Source organism: Triticum aestivum, chromosome 3A (assembly GCF_018294505.1).
Source record: "Triticum aestivum cultivar Chinese Spring chromosome 3A, IWGSC CS RefSeq v2.1, whole genome shotgun sequence".
In the NCBI taxonomy this organism is placed as follows: Eukaryota; Viridiplantae; Streptophyta; class Magnoliopsida; order Poales; family Poaceae; genus Triticum; species Triticum aestivum.
The window spans coordinates 727,219,840-727,231,652 of record NC_057800.1 but is presented as its reverse complement, the minus strand read 5'-3'; the positions used below and the strand labels follow the sequence as shown (position 1 = coordinate 727,231,652).

At 44.0% G+C, this 11,813-nt stretch overlaps 1 protein-coding gene across 1 annotated transcript in view; it reads right to left on the bottom strand.

Moving 5' to 3' along the window:
* The window catches only part of LOC123063534 (polyubiquitin-C), a 74,637-nt gene that overhangs the window by 56,739 nt on the left and 6,085 nt on the right, over positions 1-11,813 (bottom strand). Inside the window, exons 3-4 of the mRNA XM_044487343.1 lie at positions 2,310-2,318; positions 882-1,539 (exon numbers count right to left, since the gene is read on the bottom strand). Coding sequence (XP_044343278.1) covers positions 882-1,539; positions 2,310-2,318 — 667 coding nt within the window. The remainder of the gene's footprint in view (positions 1-881; positions 1,540-2,309; positions 2,319-11,813) is intronic.

The window sequence follows — 11,813 nt, the reverse complement described above, 5'->3', positions numbered from 1 at the left end:
AGCGTTTGACCACGGGATCTAGCCCTTTGACTTTGCACGGACGGGCTTTGACCAGCGGACCTCACCACCCGGTTGTGTTAGGTCAGCCCATAGAAACACTTTGGAGCAACATCCGGGCTTTTATATGGGTAGTAGATATATAGACAGATGAGGGGAGGTTGGCTGTTCTCCTTTTCTGTGAGGAGGATGGCTGTTTGGTCACTCACGACAAGGAGGAAAAGACACAAGATTTGCACTAGTAAAAAAGATTCTCAAAAACTATTGCGCAATTTTGCCCCTTTGGTTTGCTTCTAGCTTCTCAACCAGATAATAGTAGCTCCTCTTGATAGATTGATAGGGCCAATCCTTTTGAAGCTTCAAAAACTAAGCTACCCCTCCTCAACTTCTCTCATAAGCCATCTCTCCCATTCTTTGGGGCTTCCTAAACAAGTTATGCGACCCTTCTTTGGCGCGGGTGGTGAGGAGCCGGCGACGGCATGAGCAGAATGTCAACTAATTTAGAAGCGTCAACATATTTTGGGGGCAGTTTAGTTTTTAAGCTGGGGATGGGCAACTTATTTGTTTTTAAGCCACCAAAAAGTATTGGCCTAAAAGAACAACTCAACACATTCACATGCTACCAAATGATAGGAGTATGTAGTTTTACAGAAAAGTGAAAACACACCACACTTCTACTGTGAAGGAACAATACCAGAGCAATGATAGTACGTAGTTTTACTGAAAACACAAACCACTTCAACTGTGAAGATACAGTACTAGAATAATATTCCATACTACTTTAATGATAACGCACCACTACTGGAAAGAAGGCTCCAGCAAAATAAAACTGGTTGTTGAACGCCAAGCCATGTAGCTCAGCAACCACAAAGGCGTTTCAGCACATGAAGGGTAGATTCTCTCTGAATGTTGTAGTCCGCCAGGGTGAGGTCGTCCTGCAGATGCTTGCCAGCAAAGATGATGCGCTGCTGCATAGGGCAAGTGCCGTCCTGCTCGTAGATCTTCACCTTGACATTCTCGATGGTATACGAGCTCTCAACCTCAAGGTTGAGGGTCTTCCCTTCCAGAGTCTTGACAAAGATGTGCATCATCCTACTTTCTCCAGGCCTACACGTCCGGAGGACGAGGAGGAGGGTGGACTCCTTCCAGATGTTGTGGTCAGCCAAGCTGCGGTTGTCGTCCTCCAGCTGTTTGTTAGCGAAGATGAGGCATTGCTGACCCTTCGGAAAGCCCTCCATATCCTCGATCTTGGACTTCACGTTACCGATGGTGTCTAGGCTGTCGACCTCAAGGATGATAGTCCTGCCAGCACGCGTCTCCGTCACGTAGATTTGCATCTTTTCCCGGAGGTCAATCGTAGAGTCATGCTGGATGCCATAATCGGCCAATGTATGGTTGTCTTCTAGCTGCACCCCATCGAAGGAGAGGCGGTACTGCTGCTGGATCTTTGCCTTGACGGTGTACAGGGTGTCTGATGAGTGGACGTTGAGGCAGATTGTCCTGCCGGTGGGGGTCTTCACAAAGATATGCATTCCGGATAAGCTTGCAAACCAAACATCACCAATTGTTAGACAATATTTAGACTGTGGAACAGTATACAAAAAGTGTCAACAATTCCAGGTAGTAGAAAGAGCCCATTATTTGAATAAAAGAACAGTACAAGCAAGAAGAGAAATGTACTGCATAAATACTTTGTTTATGCAGAACAAGGTGCCACACTAAGCCTAGCATGCAAAGTTAAGTCTTGAGCAATATCATTAATAATATACTCAGTTCTATACATTGTAGAGACTAGTTAGGTGCCGTTAGTTGCTAGGGAATAAAATGGCACATATGGTATTATCAATCAAGTGATACTTTATTTGGTGAACACACCTATCAAGTGCAGTTTTTCACAGGGTAGCAACAGTCGTAGCCATTTTTCTCTACTTTCCCTATTTGTCTCAGCATATATACTCACTATTGCTGCTGTTTTTTTGCTAAATATAAATTTCTAGTTTCATTTTATATCAATAGCACTATAACTTGTCTAACACATACACGGCAGAAACTGTCTAAAAAAGAACAACGATCCATGTGTGAGCTTAAGAATTTGAGTAGCGAGCAAAGATTCACTGAATTTCAGTACCGGGGAAAGATACACAAAGATAGCTGATGAGAAGTAAATCATACGCTTTCATGTGTACAGGAGAAATGAATGCACAAAAGTGGGAAAGTGAGTTAAGGCACCTAAATAGCTTAAGAGCTATCAGAGGCATGGGTGTGGCATGCTTGGTTGAGGGGAGGGGGTCGAATTGGTACCGACAGCGTACAGGCGAATGCTAAATCGGCCAACAAGACCCACTGTTACAGAAGGTAGCTAGCTAGAGCATCCTTCAGAGTTGGTAGACAAGGCATCGATCATAACCGGAAAACAGAAAATGCAGCCTTACGAACTACACCATGCAGATGCTTAAGACCAGCCTTTATTTACACAAAGATTTCAACGTTTGCAACAGGTAAGGTTATAGAAGCAATAAGAGAGATGTAGTCACAAGGGCTGACCAACCCATATAATGATTTTGGACTATCTTTGCTGTTTATCTTGTAATTATTTTTCTATTTTTTATTTATATATATAAAGTTATAAACAAAAAAAAACACAAAGTATATAGCTTATTACATTCCGTGTGGAAGACATACATATAAGTATACAACTCCTGTATATCTAATATGATATATACTTCATCGATCTCTAGATGAAGAGTTTCTTCCACGGGAAATGACGAACAATCCTAAGATCTAGCAGAAGATGATGAGGTTAGCAGCAAATTCCGCGAGGTCCCGCAACCCTCCAATGTAATCCTAGCTACCTGACACTGACAGTAGGCTTAATAAGGCTAGAAGTTACCCCATCCATACGCGAACGATTGCACGGCGGTAGATCCGATGGGCGGGAAATCAGTTTGATTTGCACAGTCTATGGAGCTTTGTGTGCAAACAAAGGGAAAAAAACTAGAATTCACCCAGTCCATTTGCGAACAATTGAACGGATGGAGGGGAAATCATGAAAAGATTGCCACAATCATATTCATACAGTTGTGCAGCAACCACAATATCAACAAAAGACTGACTAATTATTACCAGGAACACAGGCACAGCAACCAAAGCAGATCGGAAACACCACCACCGGTCGAGCCATCGCAGGGAACCGTACGGGGGAACACCACTGGTCGCCGTTGCAAGAGCAGGTGAGCGGCGGGTGCATCTCGGTAGCATACACTAGCGCAGCAGGGCTCTCAAGAACGCCGACTCGGGGCTAGGTCACGCGGGTAGGGTTCTGGCATCGGGTTGCTCGGGGAAGGATGAGGATTCAAAATTTCACGGCGCACACGAGGAAGATAGAAGGGAGAGCGAGCGGATTAGAGCTTACCGAGAGGAGAGGAGGAAGATCTCCACTCGAGTCCGGTAGCAACTGCGGGCGGGCGGCACGGCGGCGGAGGAAGGAGAGCGGTCGAAGCGAGACAGAGAGGAGATGGTTTTCTTTCTTCTTTTATATATAGGAAAAAATGACGCGGGCCCCACATGACAGACGTGACTTTTGAACGAACGAAGGAACATGAAAGTGCATGCAAACTTTCGTAAGGAAAAGAGATGCGTGGTGGTTTAAAAAGGAAAAGAGTATTTAGAACTTTCAAGGTAGGTAGGTATTGTTCAGGGTGTGGATTCGGTCCGGTTTATACGGTTTTTATACTTTGGTTTATACAGTTATATACATAGATACGGTTCTATTTTGGTAATAACCATTTACTTTTGATTTGGTTCCGGTAATAACCAAATTAATCAAAGTTGACGTGAAATTTTGAGCCAACACATCACTTTTCCATGTGTAAATACATGATATATATCATAATGAGGGAAAAATAATTAGAAAAAATAAACAAGGGACGCTGGATAAGCAGTCAGCCTAATCACATAAACTGAAATCAAAAAATGGTCTAGAAAGTACTGTACTATAGCTGCTCATTACACTTTTCAACCCAAAAAAACCGGAACAGCTGCAGGACCACCATCCTCGTACCACTCAAAAGTCAAAACCCGAAGGAATCACCCTTTAGTTCGGTGGTTTGAGCGGTACTTGGCCCGGTACAGCCGCCCGAAAACACCGTCCGGGAATGCCGTCTGGTACAACCGCCTGGGACCCCAGTTGTATCGGTAATTAAACAACTACCAGGACAATTGGACAGCCACCGCCAGAGTACCGCATGCCCACCCGAAGAAATCACCCTTCGAGTGGTGGTTGGACTGGTGCAAGCCCCAGTTGAACCACATGCAGAAAGGCCGGTACAACCTCACTTGCGCCTGGTACAACGGCCAGGGCAGTAGCCACCGTGACCACTCCACAAAGGAAGCGGTACAACCGCTCTGGGCAGGTTTTTCTGTAGATGTTGAGTAAGTGGCTCTCCTTAAAATGGTAGGCAATATGTAGATGTGTACGTGTTTGATTCATTCGCACCTTTCAATGCGGACCCCTCTTAATAGTACAGATTTCTTACGGTCAAAGAAATAAACACGTCGGAAATGCCGTCTTCGCTCTTTTCCATCCGGAGGGTGCCCAACCATCTTGTGCCATATTTAATATACCTGAGTAGTTTAGGCACATGATTAATTAGTCTGCAAATTGGATTGTCATCAATGCCAAAACACTTGAGACGGAAAATGCCCTTTCAGTTGTACCCAAAGTTTGAATAGTATAGTAAGCAATGAGCTGCATGAAAAGGAAAGACTTTAGTATAAATTAGAATTGGTGAAGCGAAATTAAATATGTAGTATCGAGATGATGAATGCATAAAAATGTAAATTGGTTTGCACCATATTATGTACATGACTACTGAAACAAAGAACTCGGAAAATTAGAGACCATGACTTCAGCTCTAGGATTGAACAACGCTTTTCATCAGCATGATATGTGTTTCTGTATGTTGTTACAACTAAAATAAAAACATGATTAATTGAAATGTTAGAATCTATAATGCATTCCAAATAAAGTCAATCACAAGTTCTCCTTTAATAACCTTGATAATGAAGATAGATACATAAGAGTACCAGTTTTTGAAAATTAAACATTACTAAACTTGTATTTTATACACTTGTATTTGTTTTACAAGTATATCTTACCGGTCGTGTGCAAATTCCACCTGAGAATCAAAACTACGGATCGTGGTCTGTATATTTTACAGCAGTAGCGGAGATAGAGGATGGCCATGGCTCACCCTGAGATTTGGAAATAGCTTTTATACCATAGGAGAAAGGCTAAAAAAATGTGTATGTACAATAGCACTGTTGGCCCACCCTAGCCCAGTGGGCTAGGTCAGCCACTATTTTACAGTGGTAAAAGCGCTCGAAATGACAATCCAATCATGGCCTAAAGGTTTCATTAAAAAATCAAGGCCTATAGGTGTAGACCAAAATAGTTCTGGGTAACCAAAGATGGGAAAATAGGTGGGAAACCTGAAAGGTGGAAGACACATTGGCTGCACCTATGGATTTGAATTACTCCCTCCGGTCCTTTTTAGTTCCCATATAAGATTTGACCGAAGTCGAGCCTCGTAAAGTTTGACCAACTTTATAGAAAAAAGTACCAACATTTACAATCTGAAATCAATATCAATAGATGTGTCATGACTTAAAGTTTCATATTGTATAACTTTAGCATGGCAGATGTTGATATTTTTTCATATAAATACGGTCAAACTTTGTGAAGTTTGACTTCAGAGAATTCTAATATGCAGAGTAAAAAGGACCGGAGGGAGTATAAACTAAAGTGAAATGACAGAGGATGTCATCGTAGTGAGATAACGCTGAAGTGGTATTCAGAAAGCTTTATCTAGGAAAACTGCAAGAACAGAATATACATGGTCTACTCTGAAATCAAGCCTTGGTTAAAGAAAAGACTGAAAAGAAACGAAGAAAGCTTACATTTGTTGCAGTCAGCTGATATAAGCACATAATACATGCCACTTTGTCTTCCCTGATCAGCAACGCGACATAACCTCATCGCCAAGAGCTCTTAAATAATCGATTTTTTTTCAAAACAATGATATATAATATAGCATTTTCGAGAACTATAGCATGTAATGAAAAAAAACCAAAACTAGTAGTCCGTCGGCCAGGTGTTGGCCGAAGTAGCACTTTTCGGTTGCAGCTCGGCCGAAATGGGCTGTTCGACCCGCGGTTGACCGAAGACACGCTAGCTGGGCCGCGTATGGCCGAAAATAGTAGCTTCGGCCAGGGGCCGACCGAAGTGGGCCTTTTCGGCCAGGCAACGGCCGAAGTACTTTTCGGCCACGCATCGGCCAAAAAGTGCCGGATAAGGCACCGCGCGGCGTCTCCTTCCTCTCGCCTGTGCGCCTCTGTTTCTTCTTCTCTCTCTCGTTTCTTCTCTGTACCTCACCACCCCTAGCTGATCTCCTCCGTTTGCCACCCATTTTCATAGCTAAGCCATTGAATCGGTAGATCGTAGCAATTTCAAACGGCCTACGGTGTTTTTTTGCTATGGGATAGTTTTCTGTGCGTTTGGGGAGGAGTAGCCATGGTGGGGAGGAGGAGCCATGGTGGGGAGGAGGAGATGCGGTTGGGCAGGAGGTGTTGATGAGGAGGAGCAGGAGTTGTGGGGGAGCAACAGCTGTGGAGGAGGAGGTGCGGCTTGGGGGTGACTGGAGTTGAACCTCCGGTCGTCGAGGGGGCGGCGGTGGTGCCGTCGTTGTTCGGTGGTGCAAGCACCTCCGCTAAGGTATAATCATATCCTGACAAATTTTCTTTGAGTTGCATAGTTTAGTTAGCGTAGATAAATTATATTGTGAATTGTAGTGTTAATTTGTATGTGGTGGCGGAGTAATAATTGTGTTAGTGTAGCAGAATAATAATGATTGTGTTAGTTTAGCGGATAATAAAATTTGTGTTAGTGTTAATTTGTATGTGGTGGCATTTTAGCGGATTTTAGTTAGTGCAGCGGAAAATATTAGTGTTTGTTGTGATTAATGAGAAGATGGCAATGTCTGACAGGTGAAAATGTCTGAATCAGTAAATCTGAATGTTTACTACGGCGCTAGTAATGTTTGATATAATGAGTTGGGGGTTGATCTTAGCGAGTTTAAAAATGGCGTCATGACACTAGCAGACCCGGACAGACTGGACATTAGACAATTGAAGTACTGGTTGACAACTAGTTTCGGGCTGGATCCTGAAGTATGTTCCGTCAGTATTCATGCATTGTGGACCAAATCTTGTAAAAATGTCAAGTGGGAGTTGATGCCGGTAGATAGGAGCCAACATTGGTTGTCCTTGTTAAGACGGTGCCGAGACCGAAGAATCCACCCATATGCACTTGTGCAACCTGTGCCGAAGGAGGAGAATACCGTACAACTCCACAGGGGGTATGAACCCGGCCAAGGCAGTGAAGTGGCTAACGAGATTGTTTTATCCGGGTCACAGCCACACGATGTGGATGCTAGCCAACCCGAGAAAGAGTCAGACTACATGCCACACAATGTTTGTGGTCCTGATACTGGGCAGAGTAGCCAATCGATAATATTAGCTGGTTCTGGTATTGCTGATGGGGATGAGAAAGGGAATGAAATGCAGAGGGTGATGGAGGAAGAGGACGAGGATGGATTGGTGGAGGAACTGGATTCTGAAAATTCTGAGGATGAAGTGGAGGTACCGATTCCTTCTGCATGGGAGCAGGACATATCCACCGGCCTTACGGTCAACGATGGCCATGAGACTCCATGGCAGTATAATCTGAACCAAGTAGAGATAGGGGCTATGCTTGATACAAAGAAAAAATTGAAGTATGCGGTGATAAAGTGGGCTATGTCTACGCAGAGGGTTTTCCGGACACACATATCAAGTCCAACAAACTATACCGTGAAATGTGTTGTAACAGGTTGTCCGGGGAAGGTGCACGGGCACGTGCCGAAGTATGACATCCACTGGGTTGTCACCATTGTCGTCCCACATAATTGTGTGAGGACGAACCTGCTGGTCAAGCATCTGAACCTGACTTCAAGTCTCATTGCGAAACTCATGTATATTGAGATAGTAGAGAAGAAAGATATGGAAGCAAAACACATCCAGACAGCAGTGAAGGTCAGATGGAATTATGTCATTCCTTATGGGAAGGCTTGGAGGGCTAAGCAGAAGGCTATGGAGGAAAGGTTTGGGACGTTCTTCGACTCATATGATAATGTTCTCCGTCTCCTGGGCATACTAAAGGAGAGGAATCCCGGCACTTATGTGAACGTACAACACATGAGGTTGCTGAGTATACTAGATTTCAAGGTGTTGAAACAAGTGTTCTTCTCTTTTGCTATGTGCATAGAAGCTTTCCGGCATTGTCCTCCTGTTATGTTTGTGGATGGTACATTCCTGACCGGTCAGTATAGAGGGCAAATCCTGACTGCTATTGGTGCGGACGGGAACAATCAAATCATCCCACTTGCCATGGCATTTATGGAGGGTGAGAACTTTCTCAGCTGGATATGGTTCTTCCGCCAAGTGAAAATTGCCATCGTGAAGGACCGACCAAATGTGTGTGTCATTCATGACAGACATGCTGGTATATTGAAGGCCGTGAAGACACTTTGTAATCCAGCAGATGACGAACCAACACCTTGGAGGGACTTGCAGAGCCGGTGGTGCATGCGCCATCTTGGGGCTAATTTTTTCTCACAGTTCAAGAACAAGCGGTTGATGAACTTGTTCAAAAAATTATGCAAGCAGAGCCAGCAACGGAAATACGAATTTATTTGGTCAAAACTAGATGAGTTTACTAAGAAGCAGGTCCGTGCGAGGAAGAAAATGGAAGAAGATCAGGTTAAATTAGCAGCACTCATCACGGAGCTAGAGGAGCCAGTAGGTCTTTGTGACTTGCCAGCAATTGACCCTCCTAATACTAAGAGAAAGAAGGGAAGGGCAATAAAGAATTTTTCTGAGTGGATAGAGAAAGAGCCTCCAATGAATTGGTCTTTGCTGCATGACACACATGGAGCTAGGTATGGCCACATGACAACCAATCTTGCAGAGGTGTATAACTTTGTGCTGAGAGGGAATAGAGCATTGCCACTCACAGCTATTGTGGAGGCTGTGTTCCATGGCACTTTGAGATATTTCAGAGAAAGGCACGAGTTAGAAAAGAAGCATATTAAAGATAATCAGAACACACCTTATTGTAGCCGTGTCATGGAATACATGGCAAAGAAGATAGAGAAAGCAAAGAAGCACACTGTCAGACTCATAGGGAATCAAGAAAGGAGGTATGAGGCTCAGCTTCCTACCGATGGTTTTGGTTCTGGAAATGAGGTGAAGACACACGAGGTAAAAATTGGAACGGAATTTTATCCAACGTGTGAGTGTACATGCAACAAACCGAAGTTGTTGCACCTACCTTGCTCTCATGTGTTGGCTGCCTGTGGCCAGATTGAGTTGGATGCTATATCCTTCGTGTCCCCATACTATTTAAAAGAGGCAGTGCTCAACACCTGGACAGGCGAGATGACAGGGTTTAGAGTCGTCGGCAATTTCAACAAGGTAAACGACGGTGAGAGAGTATACATCCCGCATCCAGACCTTCGGCGAACAAGTAGGGGCAGATGAAAGGCCTGTCGCATCCGGAACGATATGGACCAGTCTGAAGCTGGTGGAGCAACCAGACAATGTTTGTTATGCGCGGCTTATGGGCATAGGATGAAATATTGTCCCGACCTGAACAAAGATGGTGCCTCCGCATCGACGAGAGCTTCCGCATCGACGGCTGCGACAACAGGAGCAAGAGGCGGACGTGGTCGTGGCAATCGAGGCCGAAGGGGCGGACGAGGAAGAAATAACTCACAAGCTATATAAATGTGTCGTACTGAGTTTTAATATGTAATATGTCAGGACTATGTTTTAATATGTAATATGTCAGGACTATGTTTTAATTTGTAATATGTCAGGACTATGTTTTAATTTGTAATATGTCAGGACTATGTTTTAATATGTAATATGTCAGGACTATGTTTTAATTCGTAATATGTCAGGACTATGTTATAATTTGTAATATGACGTACTATGTTTTATTTGCACCTGAGATTTGTTGTTTGAATTGCAGATATGTCTTCGTATCCGTTGCTTAATGGTAACATCGATAGAAAGCACCGGGGCGCCCTTACGGAAGCGGGCAACAACTTAGACGTGTTGGTCACTCATACCCCAAAGACTAACTAGCTGATACACGATTCATGGGTTGATGGGTATGTGTGCATATAATGGAGTCCATATAATGACTTACTATGTTTGACATACTTTTCATAACCGCTAACAATCTCTTTATTTTGTAGGTTAAGTTGGGCTGGACTTCTACCCTTGGCACGGCTGGTTGAGGGTACATTGGATGAGTGGATTGATGGTCCGGACTTAGATGAGGCAGGTGAATCATTGCAGTTACACAAGAGGCAAGTGAGACGTTTCTCTTACGACAAGTCACTCCTTACCTGCTTAGTAGATAGATGGAGACCAGAGACACATACATTTCACTTTCCCTAGGGGAGATGGTGCCTACTTTACAGGATGTGTCTTACTTGTTGGGATTACCTCTGGCCGGTGCTGCCATAGGTCCCTTAGAGGCAGAACCTGGGTGGCAAGCAGCGATGCAGACCCATTTTTTGGCTGCGGTCCCAACTGCTAGGGCCATAGACAACGATCCTCATGGACCTCTTTTTAGATGGTTGAGCCAGTTTTAGGTAACCATCACGACCACTTAAACAAATGTTGTTTTTTAGTTGTCCGATGTTCATACAATTATTATGTTTCTATGTAGATTGTCTCGTTAGGACATCCCGACGTTCAGTTGTCGGTGGCACAGATTGACCGGTCCCTAGAGGCATATATTCTTCGGCTGTTCGGCAAGACAATGTTTACGGAGAACCACGTGACCACTGTCGATGCACGACTCATCGGTATTGCACGAGAGATAGCTGACGCACGTTGCCCTGCGGATATTCTACAGAGGAGTTTTGATTCTGCTGTGTTAGCGGCTACGTACAGAGGCCTGTGCAAAGCTTGCTTGTTGAAGTCTAGAAAATCTAATCTTGTTGGATGTCCATTATTGTTGCAGCTCTGGTCATACGAGAGATTCCCTATTGGACGACCCTATGTCTACGTTGATAAACCTTTTGGTTTGGAGGACTTAGCTGGGACTTATGTGCCTGCTATCGGCGACTTACCTATTATGGGATCTGTTTGGACACGGTGAGAGGTACTTTTATATTAAGTAACAATTAATTCAATTATTTCTTGCCATTCAATAGTATTACTAATGCTTATTTGTTGTCATGCACAGAGATAGTTTGCGCATACTCAGGTTAGGGGATGCTACCCGTCCTTCATGGTGCAGTTTGATAGTTTGCACAAGGATCAAGTTATTTGGGAGCCATACTCGCCTCAGGCTATATCAACGAGGTACCCAGTTGGGATTTCTGGATTGTGCACTAGAGATCGACACTTTTGGATGACCAAGGCCAAGTTGGTGTTCGACGTGACGGTTGAGGAGATGTCTCTTCATAGGGTGATGAGACAGTTCGGTCTATATCAACAGCCTGAGATTCCAGATATTCCACACTTGCCAGACCACGTGCACAAGTAAGTACTAATACTATTTTAGTTGGCAGCTCTGCATTCATAATATACCTAATCATGTATTGCGCATGTCAATCTCAGGGACAGTCGCCTAGGAGGAAACAAGTCCATGGCTTATTGGCTTCAGACCATTACCCCTTACGTTGACGAATGGACTACCG